This window comes from Onthophagus taurus, chromosome 8 (genome assembly GCF_036711975.1).
Source record: "Onthophagus taurus isolate NC chromosome 8, IU_Otau_3.0, whole genome shotgun sequence".
NCBI classification, from domain to species: Eukaryota; Metazoa; Arthropoda; class Insecta; order Coleoptera; family Scarabaeidae; genus Onthophagus; species Onthophagus taurus.
Genome location: NC_091973.1, coordinates 359,855 through 374,615, shown reverse-complemented (window position 1 = coordinate 374,615; position 14,761 = coordinate 359,855). Strand labels below are relative to the sequence as shown.

At 34.5% G+C, this 14,761-nt stretch overlaps 2 protein-coding genes across 5 annotated transcripts; both read left to right on the top strand.

Annotated features, from left to right (window-relative positions):
• Positions 1 to 6,168: 6,168 nt before the first annotated feature.
• LOC111414170 (carboxyl ester lipase-like protein Gli) lies at positions 6,169 to 9,724 on the top strand. 2 transcript variants are annotated; one of them, XM_023045394.2, is made up of 6 exons: positions 6,169 to 6,768; positions 6,875 to 7,153; positions 7,293 to 8,647; positions 8,702 to 8,897; positions 8,953 to 9,068; positions 9,193 to 9,724. In XM_023045394.2, exons 1-6 carry the CDS (start codon positions 6,508 to 6,510, stop codon positions 9,461 to 9,463), a joined length of 2,478 nt encoding a protein of 825 aa, XP_022901162.1. In that variant the 5' UTR covers positions 6,169 to 6,507; the 3' UTR covers positions 9,464 to 9,724. The 2 variants fall into 2 exon arrangements, with proteins under 2 accessions (XP_022901162.1, XP_022901163.1); XM_023045395.2 differs by having other exon boundaries at positions 9,124 to 9,724.
• A 1,052-nt stretch (positions 9,725 to 10,776) lies between these two features.
• LOC111414187 (trehalase-like) lies at positions 10,777 to 14,713 on the top strand. Of its 3 annotated transcripts, none has more exons than XM_071198652.1 (3): positions 10,777 to 11,704; positions 12,377 to 14,128; positions 14,609 to 14,713. In XM_071198652.1, the coding sequence occupies exons 1-3, from the start codon at positions 11,613 to 11,615 to the stop codon at positions 14,676 to 14,678; spliced, it is 1,914 nt and encodes a 637-aa protein (XP_071054753.1). In that variant the 5' UTR covers positions 10,777 to 11,612; the 3' UTR covers positions 14,679 to 14,713. The 3 variants fall into 3 exon arrangements, with proteins under 3 accessions (XP_071054753.1, XP_071054754.1, XP_022901204.2); XM_071198653.1 differs by lacking the exon at positions 14,609 to 14,713 and adding an exon at positions 14,195 to 14,546 and having other exon boundaries at positions 10,778 to 11,704; XM_023045436.2 differs by lacking the exon at positions 14,609 to 14,713 and adding an exon at positions 14,195 to 14,546 and having other exon boundaries at positions 10,781 to 11,704; positions 12,377 to 14,133.
• Positions 14,714 to 14,761: the final 48 nt, after the last annotated feature.

The following is a 14,761-nucleotide window of genomic DNA, read 5'->3' as shown; positions in this document are numbered from 1 at the left end:
CTTTACATGTACATACAAGAAGGGGAGTTACCATTTTTTCGCCATCTCGGCTCCTTCTTTTCCCTACTCAATTTATTGGCTCTCTCTTGTATTTTTTTTTATTTGACGTATACTACACTCTTTTAACTATCTCCTATTCAATTAACTATAAAGATTTTATTATTGCTTTTTTAATAAATTGAAGAATCTAATAGAGTAGAATTAATTCAGTAATACACTCAAAATATAGTTTATTTTCTCCCCGAACCAAAGAAATATTTCTGGATTTCCATAAACAACTCCTTCAAGAAATGGCTAAAACTCTACGTTGATAACAAATTTCCAAGATGAACACTTTGGCTAAAAAGTGCAGCAAAAAGGAAATTGAAGTTGAGGGTCTAATACTATTAATAATCAGATTCGAAGATATCTAGACCACGCAACTGTTAAAGAAGCCTTGTATTCGAATTGATTGATATGCTACCACCTGGAGAACTTGATGTCAAGCTTCTTTATGAAATTATGTTCTCCATAACCTTGATGATGGATGTTATCAACGATAAGGTTTTCCCAGATTCACGGCCGTCTTCAAAGACGTCGGCCGACCATAATAATCGAGCATAACCCTGAATTGCTCGGCGAAGCTTCTTCTCGACTGCCAAGCACTTACAACAGAATCTCTGCATGTTTTTCTTGAAGTTTGAATTAACATAATCTTGGGATTGGAGATGCCCCGGGTTGGCCGACGTCTTCGAAGACCGAGGATGGTCTAAGTTGTTTCGGAGACACTTAATATATAACAACCACTATTGACCAATAAACCCGGAAACAAGACAAATGTACCCAAGACTCTCGGCCGTCTTCGAAGACGTCGGCCAATTACAATAACTAAGCATAACCCCGAATTACTCGGTGGAGCTTCATCTCGACTTCCAAACACTTGGAGTAGAATCTCTGCCGACCGTTGTCATCAAAGACGACCGTGTTCTGTTTTTGTAATAGTGTTAAAAAATAACCTCTTTGGCCTTGACTTTGTCAAGTGAACTTGTAGATCTTTTGGCTAAGTAATCAAGATTATAGAAACTGAAACTGATCTTCCTGGCGTAGTGCCTCAGCCGCAAGTGGCCGTGGTTTTGTCAAGTGATGTTGCAAATCTTTTGAATTAATTAATTATCATTTTCATAAACACTCAGCTTAATAACGCAAATAGTTTTAAAAAAATCCATAAAAATAAGAAAACCAAAGAATTTCAAACCAAGAGTGAATCGCAAAGATTGCGTGTTTCTCATTGATTAGATTAGGTATGTAAGGAGTACTCCATTTACTCTCGGTATCAACTCGCTACCAACCGCCATCTAGTATTCTGTTCGCAAATTAAATTTCCACTCTTAAATTGAGTTGCTGCCAATTTTTATGCTTCATATGAAAGGGATGTTTGTCTTAAAAATAACACTTAATAATTATTATATAAATAGATATAAAATAAATAGGGGCATAAAATATAGAAAAAGGCGATAAAAATGTATGATACAAGCATTTAAAGGTAACTTTATGAGAGCGAGTTTTGAATATTAATTTTACAGCCTTTTAAAGTGTGCCGTATAGGGTTTATGGTTTAATAAAATAATGATTGAATGATGTACCGACCGGGATTCTATTAAAAGCGAATCGAAAATAAAAGGTTATTTTTATGTTGGGAATGTAAACGTGGGGTTTAGCGTTGGGAACGGAAGGGGTTTTAAAACGAGGATCGTTTAATAACAAATTCAAGAGGTGGTTTTATCTGGCCAATAAAATCGCGCCCCGCGGCCGGTGAATTAAGTGAATAATTTAGCAAGTATTTAAGATATAGGTGTAGCGATGTGACGCTATTAAGAATTATCTACCGCATAAATCACGAGTATAATTAAATCGCTGTATGAGGATCATGGGCCCTTATTATATGGCACCCTTGTGGAGGGTGCGACCCCTTCCGTTGCCCAATTATATTAAACTGTGAATACAAATTGACTCTTTTCAAAAGTTAAACGGCCGGGCTCAGTTATCATTGTCCTAGTAAAAGGTTTCGACTTCCTTTATTTATATCCGACCGATTCCCTTCTATTGTAGCACCGGAACCCGGTTCGAGCACCACCGCTCCACATCATTTACGGCCGTTTAATGGGGCCCAATCAACGTTAACGACGCTAAAAACGTCCGAAATTTTTAGCTGCACCAAGAGGCTATGGTAATAAGGGAGGGAATTTTGGTCAGAAAGGTGTCAGCCGTTTAAAGGATGGGCAAATAATAACGCACCAAAGTAAACCCAATGACGTAGAAAATGACACGGGGTGTTGTGTTGCCGGCATAATACGAACGACCGGCTGCTTACCGACCGCCACCTGGGCCGTGGTTCAATCCGTGTATGTGTATCCGAGCTACAAATCCGACTTTCTATAGACCCGGTCCATTCTCGAAGGGGACTCATTCAGGAAATCATTCAAGAGTCAACGTTTTCGCACCAAACGCCGCCCTGAATGGGATAATAACACGGACTTCCTGTATTCGATACAATTTGTCACTTCCCAATAAGATTATTAACAATAAACGGCTATCGCTGACTTTCAAGCCGGCTATTAGACTCCATCCATTGTTAAAACTTATACCTGTATTCTCAAACTTACTCCCCTGGGATTCAAACTCCCCTTCACATTAAATCTAGATTGCCTATAAAGAATCTGTACTAAATAATTAACTGACAGGAGTTTACATCTCAGCTTTTCAAACATAATAAATAACGTAAATGTATTCAATACACTGATGATGGTAACGGCCGAAATACGTTGAGCAAGACTAGTAAATATTAATAATAAAACAAATTGTAATGGTATTCATAATCAATTGAAATGGTCGACCTTAAAAGATCCAAATCCTGTTGGGCGAGCGAGAGTTGAAATCAAAATAATCCGAAGCGTTCGAAAGGCAATTTGGGCTAAGAGGAAAAATGAGGAAATTTGCATGATTTGATTAAAAACGTTCGCGCCGCTCTATCTCGGAATGAGCGGGAACTTAGATTGAACGGCTTAAACAAAATTATCCTCGCATCCTATTATGGCTTATATCTCCGGATGGATTTAAGCCCCTGATGACCTGTCTTTCCCCGCTCCGCAGCGCTCGCCGTCTCGAAATAATCATATAACGAGCCGACAGGGATACAAACGACCCGACTTTTCGCCAATTTAAATGACAAATCGGACCGATATTTCTTTCTATAAAAATATTTATTTAGGGGACGCGCTTTGCCCCCGAGTTGGAAAATTTTTAACTAATTCCCTCCCCGAACCCCGATCTCGACGAATTTAATGAACACCAAAAAGGAGTTAATGTGCTACCGGTAATTTCTTGACAATGGGCCGCCTCCGACAAAAGAAAATTGTGTAAATTCGTTTCAAAAGCGACCCGACGAAGGCGGACCGAGCCAGAAGGCCTTCGCGCCATACAAACGGTGGAACGACGTTGGCGTTTAGATCATACGTCATTAACCACCGCACAATCACATAATGAACATCACAAGGCCCGAGGATCTGAAATGAAGGTTGCCACGTTACTCCACTGACAGATGCGGCCGTTTAAAGGCGCGCCGAATGTGAATGCTCCCGACTTTAAAAGAAACTTTTTGTTTATTTGCTTAATGATTCGTCGTAACACGTGATGCTTATAATGTTAAATGTACCTCACGAAACTACCAGTCATTCAAACTTTTACATTATCATACTTATACTATTATATACCAAAATTACTATCTTAACAAAAACTTATTTACAATTATTTTACAACTTCATAAAACATCATTTCTCCATTTTCACTATCATTAGAACTAACACAAGAACTAGAACTAGAACCATTCTGGTTTAGCCGTCTTGAGAGACGTGCGGCTAAACCCGAATGTTTCTAGTTCTTGGTCTAGCGTTAGTTCTAGTTTTACCCTAGCACTATCACTAGAACTAACACAAGACCTGGAACTACATAGAATTATAAACCCGAATGTTTCTAGGCGGTAGGCAACATTTCAAATTTTCCTAGTGTAATTTTTGCTTAAAACTGACCAATAGCAACCCTTCTTTTTGGGGCTTCAATTTGAAAACACTCCTCCCAATTAAAAAATAGAGTATAATACATATTGAAGTTTTTTAAATTTTTTTTATAAAATAAAGTAATCACCTTATAATTTGGTACAAGTCAACCTCAAACATTTCGTTGTAACCCAAAAAAGTTACATTCCTTAATTCCTAACCGTTTTGTAAAAAAGAGTTTTTCAACTTGTTTATGAAATAAATGATTCAAGTTCAAAATAATATAAAGGTACTAATAAAAAATGTAATATTAAAAAGAAGCAATATCTATATGTATGATAATTATGATGGATGGTATCGAAACATTTCGTCGGTGTTTACAGCTTAACTGGAAATGTAAAAGTTTACGGCAAAGCAGGACTGGCAAAGTATCAACGAAGATATCCGGCCGAACCATAGTTTCACTTAGTGAATGTATTGGTCGACAGTAAAACGAAAATATAATGGCCGCAGTTCGGGTAAAAACTGCACTGTAAAGATAGAACGCCGTATCGGCACCGGGGCCCTGAAGGACCAATATGGACCCCCGGGAACGTCGGATAATAAATTTTAAAATTGCGCCGTATACTATATTCGTGGAACGATTGGGAAATATCGTAAAGTCGGATGCAGATTGTACACAAAGTAGTAAAACGTCCCTGTGGATGGTTGCTTTTATCAACAGAGGAGATTTTTACCAATGGTTACTTTTTGTTTCAAATGCTACATGTAATAATAATAAAATAACTTAAACGGAACTATATATTGCCTGTTGACGTTAAGCTTGACTGGGAAATTGGCGAATCAGTAGGTGTTCTTTGATGTAGCAACAAGTAAGAATGACAGCCAGAAAGTTACCTGAACAGGTGTGGGTCACAAAACACCGGATACAGTTTATTAGAGCCTAATATCCTTTTAAAAGGTAATCCACAAATAAAGGCCGGCATAATTCAGTCTTACGGATGGAAAGAGGACGTAAGCAGGGAAGAAGAAGGACAGAAGCCCAACGTGAATCCTTCTTCTTTTCTTTTGAAGCAACCAGACTGTATGGCACCTTTGAATACCTGCGTTTGTATTCATCCGTTGTATGCAAATAAACCACGGCCGGGCCGGCATTTTTGAGAATAATAGGAGGCGAACGTGATTTTTCAACGGCGAACTCGATTATAACGACGTAGTTAATGGTCATTTAGGGCGGTTATCGCACGTTATGATCCTATCTGAGATTGCGCGACCCGTGTGGGGCAAAACGTCCCCGGTCTCAACAATTTGCATTTTATTCCAACGATTTAAACCATCAATAACCATAAATAAACTTCTATCGGGCCATTGATCAAAAAATGCCGTTTAGTTTTTTTAGAGCAACGGCTACCACCCGAATTACTTTTTTCCAATATATTCGAGTTTTGTGTACATTTTTCTGTTGGATAAATAATTCCCCCTCTATCTGCCGACGAGGACATATTTCATATTAATTTTTTATCCACGCTCACTATCGTATATTTTTACTTATCCAGATTTATGCGAAACAATAAAAAAAGTCTGATATTCGCTGTATTAATAGTAAAATCCGGATGTAAAATAACAATATATACTTTTAATAATACATTTTTAAATTCTATGATTTATCAATCGTAAACAAAAATAAATGTAAAGAGACCGTGTTCTTCCCACATCTTAATCTCACCCAAATTGAATGAAAATCCCCAACGTGCCCAATTACACGCGGGCATCACTTCGATATAACTACGGATTATTTTGGATTTCTAAACACAAAATGCCTGCACCGAGAAATGATTATGCTTGCGAATTGGGAATTTTGTAGGCTTTGCTTTAACCCTCTTATTTGAATATCAAATCTTATTTGAAATTCGAAATTTATTATTAACATTTTTTTATGTTAAATAAATATTTTTTGTGGATTCCAAAAAGTATTTTTTTTTATTTAAATCTTTTTATTTTATCGTACCTAGTGACATCTATCATCCAGTTAATAACACCGCATCCTGCTACTTTAGATACCTCTATTTTATCTCTCCAAAACTCCTGAGTAATTTTACCTGTTCATAGAGGTCTTGTTTTGGTACCTGACGTTTTTTTACAACCTGTTAAAGGACTTTTGTTTGTTTGGGTATCCCAAACTAACGGGTTATTAAAAAAGTCCTATTTTAACTTAAAACCATTGAATAAGTGCCTTAAATTCCGTCCATGTTTTAACCCACACTTTTTTTGTCTCGCACCGTATTAAAGAGAGCTGAAGAAACGCAGGTTAGTTTTGTAAAATAAATGGGCGTTATCGCTCCTAGATAAGTCATCCCGAGTCGCAACTCGCAACGCTTTAAGCCACATGATTCATCAATTGTATATATGATACGAACGATGTGTAAGGCAGGTGTTAGTTAAAGTGAAATCAACGGAAAGTGAAGATCTCGATACCATGTCTAAACAGCTGGGTGTAGTGGGCATATTCGTTTGTGTATTAGTGCTTGTAAAATCTCAAAATTACGGTAATCAATATTATGGAGCCCCAAATCCACATTTAGATCCGTCTTATCACATTCCCAACCCAGGAGACAAAGATTATCAAACGTACATATATAACAATAGGAGATATGGGCAAAATCAACCTCACATGTATCCAGGTTATCCTGGAAATCCAAATTTATCTGGCCAAGATCCGCGGTTTAGATATGATAGGGTAAGAATTATTTGTACAAAAATTTAAAAATATCTTTGTAAGAATTTCATTCATAAAGACCAATTAGAGTTGTAGTGGTAATTAACTTTAATTGTGTTCATTGAAGGAAGGCAATGCAGAACCAATCCTCCCTGGGATCTTAGCCGGTTGGAGAGCTGATTTGCAAGGAAAAGAGAGACCTGACAGTCGTTTAAGAGATAGAGATATATTTGTTAAGACAAGTCATGGGCAAGTTCAAGGATTTAAAGTTTATTTATATGATACTCCTGATCCACAGTCTTTATATAGACCAGGTACAGAATTTACTGAAAGAGAACAAGGAGTTACTTCAGTATTTCTTGGAATTCCTTATGCTCAACCACCTATAGCTGAAGGAAGATTTAGGGTAAGAATATATTAATATAAATTAGAAACTCTTTATACTTAACAAACCTTAAATTAAAAATTAATTTAATGTGAATCAAAATTTGGTCAAAACACATTGATTGTAGGACTTTGCTGACAGAATTTTTTTAATTTTTTAGCCACCTAGATGGCACAAAGGATGGCAAAACATTCAAGCTGTTGATTTTGGCCCGGCATGCCCACAACCAACGATGTATACAGGCGCTCAAAATGGCATAAGAGACATGCATGAAGATTGCCTTTACCTAAACATTTACACTCCAACGACAGAAATAGTCCCAATGAAATACCCAGTTATGGTGTATATTCATGGTGGTGATTTCATAAGAGGAGCTTCAAATTTATTCCCAGGACACATAATGGCGACTTTTTATAAAGTGGTAGTTGTGACGTTTAATTACCGTTTGGGTGCTTTAGGATTTTTAAGTACGGGCGATATCAATTCCCCGGGAAACTATGGTATTCTAGATCAAGCGATGGCTTTGAAATGGATTCATGAGAATGTTGATAATTTTAATGGGGATAGGAATTCGATAACGTTATTTGGACCCGGAGCTGGAGCTGCTTCGGCTGGGCTTTTGATGGTGAATCCGGCAACGCGAAATATTGTAACACAAGTTATTGCTCAAAGTGGATCTGCATTGGCAGATTGGGCTTTTATAAACGACAAATATAGGGTGCAAAATACAAGTAGAGTGTTTGGACAAATTATGGGTTGCAGTATTGAGTCATCTTGGAAATTGGTGAATTGTTTAAAACATGCTCGAAGTGCTTTGGAGTTAGGAAATGCTGAATTCCCCCCTCATGTTGGATTATTTCCTTGGGGGCCAGTTACAGAAATGAATTTTTCAATGCCATATTATGAGGGATGGTACGAGAAAGAGTGGCATTTTTTACAAAATTCTCCTGAAAATTTAATACGTAAAGGTGAATTTAATAAAGGTTTAAAATACATGGCAAGCGTTACCATGCAAGAAGCAGCTCATTTTATATACAATAACAAATCGTTAGCGCCTAATTATATAGTAAACGAAGAATTTTTCGATCAAAAGTTATGGGAACTAGTTCTACGATACAACTACACCCTAAATATGAATGGAACGTTTGAAGCTATCAAATACATGTATACTTATTGGCCAAACCCATCAAACGTAACTCACATCAGGGAAAAATATATCGAATTACTGAGCGATTTCTTATACGTAGCTCCAAACGACAAAATGATCAAATTACTGGTTGAACAAAACGTACCTGTTTATATGTACGTTTTAAACACAACCGTCGAATCTTTTAATACAGATTTTTGGAGAAAAACTCCTCATAATATCGAACATTATTTACTTTGTGGTGCTCCATTTATGGATGTTGAGTTTTTCCCAGAAAGTTTAAGTTTTAAAAGGACCCAATGGACGAATAATGATAGAAATATGAGTCATTTCTTTATGAAAGCTTATACAGATTTTGCTAGATATGGGTACGTTTTTAATTCATCTTAATTATATGTATTATATTTATATAAATTTTCTAGCACACCATCATACACAAGAATATTAGGTTTACATTTTGAAATGGCAGAAAATGGAATGTTAAAATACTTAAATTTAAATACGACGTATAACTCGACGATCAAATGGAATTACAGACAAACGGAATCTGCATTTTGGACCATGTATTTACCAACTGTTGTTGGACACTTAATTCCGACATATCCTCCAACAACTGAAGTAAGTATTTAATTTTAAGCATTCTTGTGTTCTTTTTAATAGTACAAATTTTTAGTTTTGGTGGGAACCAAGGACCCCATTGCAAGTAGCTTTTTGGAGCATGGCGACAATGTGTTTATTATTAGTAGTCTTAGTAGTAGTATGTTGCATGTTGTGGAGAAACGCAAAAAGGTAAGTAGTTTCACGAATCTCATCGTTCATCGACATATCGTTTCATTCATTCAAGATCATCATCATCGGATCCAATCTTTGCGTGCTTCAGTTAGATTTAGAACATTATCTTCTATCGTTATAGGCAGTCGGATAGATACTATAATAACACTTACATGAATCAAGTCGATGAGGAGATAAGTATCGCGAATACGAGGTCCCCAGGGTTCGAGTACACGGACAAACCGAAGACTTCCGTCAAATCGGGCAGCGTCGGCTCACTGAGATCAAACAGCCAAATATCTTTGAAGGAACTACAAGAGTACAGCGTACCAAAAAAGGCAGCGCCACTGCTACCCAAAAATGAAAAACATCGAGCGTATTTACCAGATGGTGTTCCACAAACAGATGTTTAAACAACGATCTCATTACTAATTACATTCCATAAAATGATTCAAAAACTTATTAAAAAAAACCAGTTATCATTTTTTTATTTTCTATTTATTACCTTTATCATCAAAATGTGTTCGTCAAAACAGTGGTTGTATTTTACGCAGCTTTTAAGATTGATGAGTATTTTTTATTTGTGTTTAAATTAGGAAATAAAAATAAGTTACTTTTTTTTGTACATATTTTTATGTATATTTTTTTATTAATAAAAACTATTTTACATGCTATTTTTATCCAATTTATACCTAACTAATTATAATTTAATATAACTTTTTTTTGACGTTTTAACAAAATAAGGTTGGTGCATTCGACTGGGTTCTTAATAATTTTAAGTTTCCAAGAGGCTTCTATGTTGTAGACATCTTTATCCTCCTGGTGTAGTGAATTATCAATTTATTAATTTCCATGTTAACAGTATAGTAATGGAATTCAAGATTATCTTCCTAATTATTGTTTGTATCAAAATATTTTTCAAATAAAACTTGTTAAGAATTAAAAAAGGAACAACTTTTTTTAGAACCATTTTTTAAATTTATCAATTTTCTAATTTCTTGTTATTTGAAGCTCCAATATAGGAATTCCTGTATATTATTTTTTAATATCTCAATTTTTATTTATTCTTTATATTAGTAGCTACATTATTTTTGAAATAATAAAATCGAACACAGTGCGATCTCTTTAAATCAAAAGCAGAAGTACACAATTATTTTAATTACTTTTACAAACACCTACTGGATTCGAAAGCTCGATTAAGTAGAAATATATTGTTTGAGTCCACCATAAAGTATTGCCTATATATTGCGTAATTTTATTCTTATTAAAAAATTAAATAAATCGAAAAACAAATACTTATGAAATAAATATATCAAAAATATAAATTATATTGGGTCGTAATAATTTTTGTGCAAGTAGTTTTACGTAGATTGATAGAGATTGTAATGTAAACATAGTTTATAATGTCACGCAATGCGATAGGGAATGTGTTTAAACGGCGAATACGGTGAGTTGATTAATCAAGTAAGAAAAGTACATTCTCGATGTCACGTAATCACAATTCCTGATAGACTTCTAAGTAAATTCAGGCTTACCGCGAAAGGAATTTGGTGGAAAAGTTGTGCAATACGATATTATTTTAATATTTACATGTGGAAATGACGTGGTTTCGAAGAATCATTATCAAAACAACCGTTACTATATATAATAACTAAATTATCAATGGCGTAATTAGAAAAATAAAATTTTCTCTCGACGCCAAAGATCAGTTGTTATTTAAATGTAGACACGTTGGAATTTGTAACACATGTCCGTGGTATTTATAGCGATTTAAATTAATCTAATCTTATCGCTATTGTTAACTATTTTAGTATTCGAAAACGATCTGAAACGCTCAATTCCAGGTAAATGAATCCAACCGAGAAATTCGCAAAATATTTAAAGCGTTAATAAAGCTAGTCTAATCGGAGTTATTAACTATTTTGGTATTTAAAGTTAGCCAGTGCTTCTAAACAGTTTTCGAAAGTGAAATTATTGACCTTCAAACAAGTTTTGTTCTATTTCGCCTTCTTATAATTTGTCGACCTTCCCAAAATTAAATTTCGCGATTTTTTCTAACCTGACGCAACATTCTTTGTTATTACAGATCGTTAATAATATATATTCCGTGATAATGTTTTAATTAAAAGAAATTATATATTTTTTGTTTTGTTAAAATTCCCAAAAAAAAAGATAGTTCGGTAAAAATAATACTCCAAGCGATGTTGATGTTCGATCTTTTGAAATCTCTGTAAATCCCACAATTTCACAAAAATGCGCATGATCGTTTTGTTCGGATACTACAAAGTAAAGGTTGAAGTGGAACAGTAGAATTAAAAAACGAGGACGGTGAACGGCTGGGGAGGCAAGTTCAACGATACTTGGTCCATGCCGCTTTTGCGATTGGTTCAATTTTGTAGGCGCGACACGGGCATGTCACGTACGTAGCCGGTTTCTTTAAATTACCTGTCTACCACAGCTGTTCCTACAATCAATTCCAAGTTTACTTGGCATTCACATCGAATACGCCGACGAGTTCACAAGCGCACATTATTTTTTTTGTACTTGCTATTAAAAGTGAAAATGGGCTTACCGAAGCGACTTTATTTATTCATACCAGTATTAATCCTATTGGTATTTCAATTCAAACCAATTTCTTCTCATCTAGAATATGGGTAAGATTTAAATTTAATTTAAAAAAAATTTTCTTATAGTTTAACATTTTGTTTATGAATTACAAATTTGGCTGACGATTATTTGAGTATCTTTTTTATACATCAACTTTATCAAAGTTCATTGTTAATTTTTTATTTAATTATGTTTTTTCGCTGTAAATACTCTGGAAATCACACATTTTCGTCATAATCGTTCGAGAAATTCTTGAAATAAATCGAATTGCAAAAAAATTCTGAGTATTAGATATCTTATTTATCAAGTCTATGTCTTAACTTATATCAGTTTCAGAAAACATTGCGGTATTAATACCACTCATTTCTGTTAAAAAAATATAAATTAAAAAAATCATATCTCAAAAAGTAGATGAAACATCACGATTAAATAAAAAACATTTTGCTGCAAATTTAATTTAGTTTCAACACCCCAAATATAATTACTTTATTAATATAAATCACGATGTTATAACTTTTTAAATTAATTGATTGAAGTTAGGTTGGTATTAAAAGAACTTTAAAACATCGTATCTCAAAAACAAATTGATATTTCACAATGTAATGAATAGCATTTTAAAACAATTTTTGTAATTTATTTTCTTACTCCTACAAATTTCGACGTCATGATTGTTTTCAAACTTCATAAAAATTAAATCACCTTAAAAATGTTCGTTTCAGAATTGAAGATGTTTTTTGCAATGGTCCAATTCTTCACGTTGTACAAATGGCGAGATTATTCAATGATTCCAAAACATTCGTCGATATGCACCTAAAAGCATCCCCATCGGAAATAGTGAAAGATTTCGGTGAAATGATGCAGGGTGCTGATGATAATCCTCTAAGACAAGACATAAAAGAGTTCGTGCATAAAAATTTTGAGCCAGAAAATAACGAATTTGATAAGTGGGCGCCGAAAGATTGGGTTGAGAATCCTTCGTATTTGAATAAAATTAATGATAAAGATCTCAGACAATATGGTTCGGATGTAAATGTGATTTGGACCAAATTGGGTCGTCAAATTAAGGATGCTGTTAGAGAATCTCCTGATCGGTATTCTTTAATATGGGTGCCAAAACCGTTTATTGTTCCTGGTGGGAGATTTCGCGAGTATTATTATTGGGATTCGTATTGGATTATCGATGGGCTTCTTATAAGTGGTATGTTTGATACCGCGAGAGGTATGCTTGAAAACTTCGTTTATTTGGTTAATAAATTTGGACATATTCCCAATGGTGGAAGATTGTATTACGTTGAAAGATCACAACCGCCTTTATTCGTTCCTATGGTAAAAAAATATTTTGATGCAACTTGTGATATCGATTTTATTAAAGATAACTTAGAGACTCTCGATAAAGAATTTGAATATTGGATGAAATTTCACATGAGAAATTTTACATTTAATAATGTAGATTATACCATGGCTGCGTATGGAGATAAATCTCGTGGACCACGTCCGGAATCGTATTACGAAGACGTCAAAGCAGCGGAATATTTCGCAACAACTGCGGGAAAAGAAGCGTTTTATACTGAAATTAAAGCTGCTGCAGAATCCGGCTGGGATTTTTCTAGTAGATGGTTTTATTCTCCAATGGGTGATCGCAATAACCTTACTTACACAGAAACAACGCCGATTATTCCTGTTGATCTAAATTCTTTCCTTCATTGGAACGCGGTTATTTTGAGAGATTTTCATAAAATGTTAAACAGCAAAAAAGCTGATTATTATGATATGAAAGCTCAAAATCTACTTGAAGCAATCAACGCAGTTCTTTGGGATGATAGGAGCGGGGTGTGGTTTGATTTCGACATCAACACCTTGTCTAAAAGACACGTTTACTACGCTAGTAACCTTGTTCCTTTATACACAATGAGTTATCCCCAAACAAATCAAGGATATTACATTAACAAGGTAATATCATACTTGACAAATTTGGATTTGCTCAAATACCCCTTCGGAGTTCCAACTACTTTAGAAGACACCGGGGAACAATGGGACTTCCCCAACGTTTGGCCACCACTTCAACATATGATGATTTTTGGATTACAACAATCCGATGATCCAGTTGCAAAAGAGCTTGCTTTGAATATTAGTAATAAATGGATTCTAACTACTTACAATAATTATATCGCAACAAACAGTATATATGAGAAATATAATGTTCTTTATGGCTCATATGGAAGTGGAGGTGAATACGAGGTCCAAACTGGATTTGGATGGACTAATGGAGTTATTATATCTCTATTGGATACTTATGGGTCAGAACTCTCAACGGAATTTGATGTAATAAAACATAAAAAGCGATTTGTTCGGAGTGTAGATGATCCTAATAATAATAATGATAGTAATAGTAGTAATGATGGTATTTTTATACGATCAGTTACTGCAGCTTTATGTGTAATAGGATCTTTTTTCGTCTTTAGATTTTCAGGGTGAGGTAAGCTTATTTATTAAACTTTTGTCATCACAACGATTTATTTTATTCTCTTTTGTTGCAGATATTTATCCCCTCACATTTCGAATATTTATGTTAAGTCCTGAGTAGCTTCTGTGATCGACATATACAACGAGACGGACACGCATGTCGCTTTATCATAAATAATTTACAAGTTTTATAATCCCTTTCTAAATTCTCTCCTATTTTTTTTTTAATATCACCGAAGCAAAAACCTTTTTATAGGTGTGTACACGTCTGCGGAATCAAAGATTGGCTGCCGTGTATCGTAACCTTGACTTTCTATATTGTGTATGTTATTATTACAGTATTTGTGTGATTTGTGTGTCCAATTTACGTATGTATATGTTTTATGTTGTCGACTAAAATATTTATTCAGTTAGATTTTACAAGCATTTATGTGTTTCTTTTCCCTATAAATATAAAATCCTTTTAAATAAAAAGAATTATGTTATAGGTTTATAATCAAGAAAAAGAATTCGCTATATCGAAATAAACGGAATCCCAAAGAAATGAATTTATTGTAATTTAAATAAACTTTATTAAATAAAATTTTCTTATTTAAAAATTTGTTTTGAAATGAAAGCGCTACCTATCAACTCAATTAATT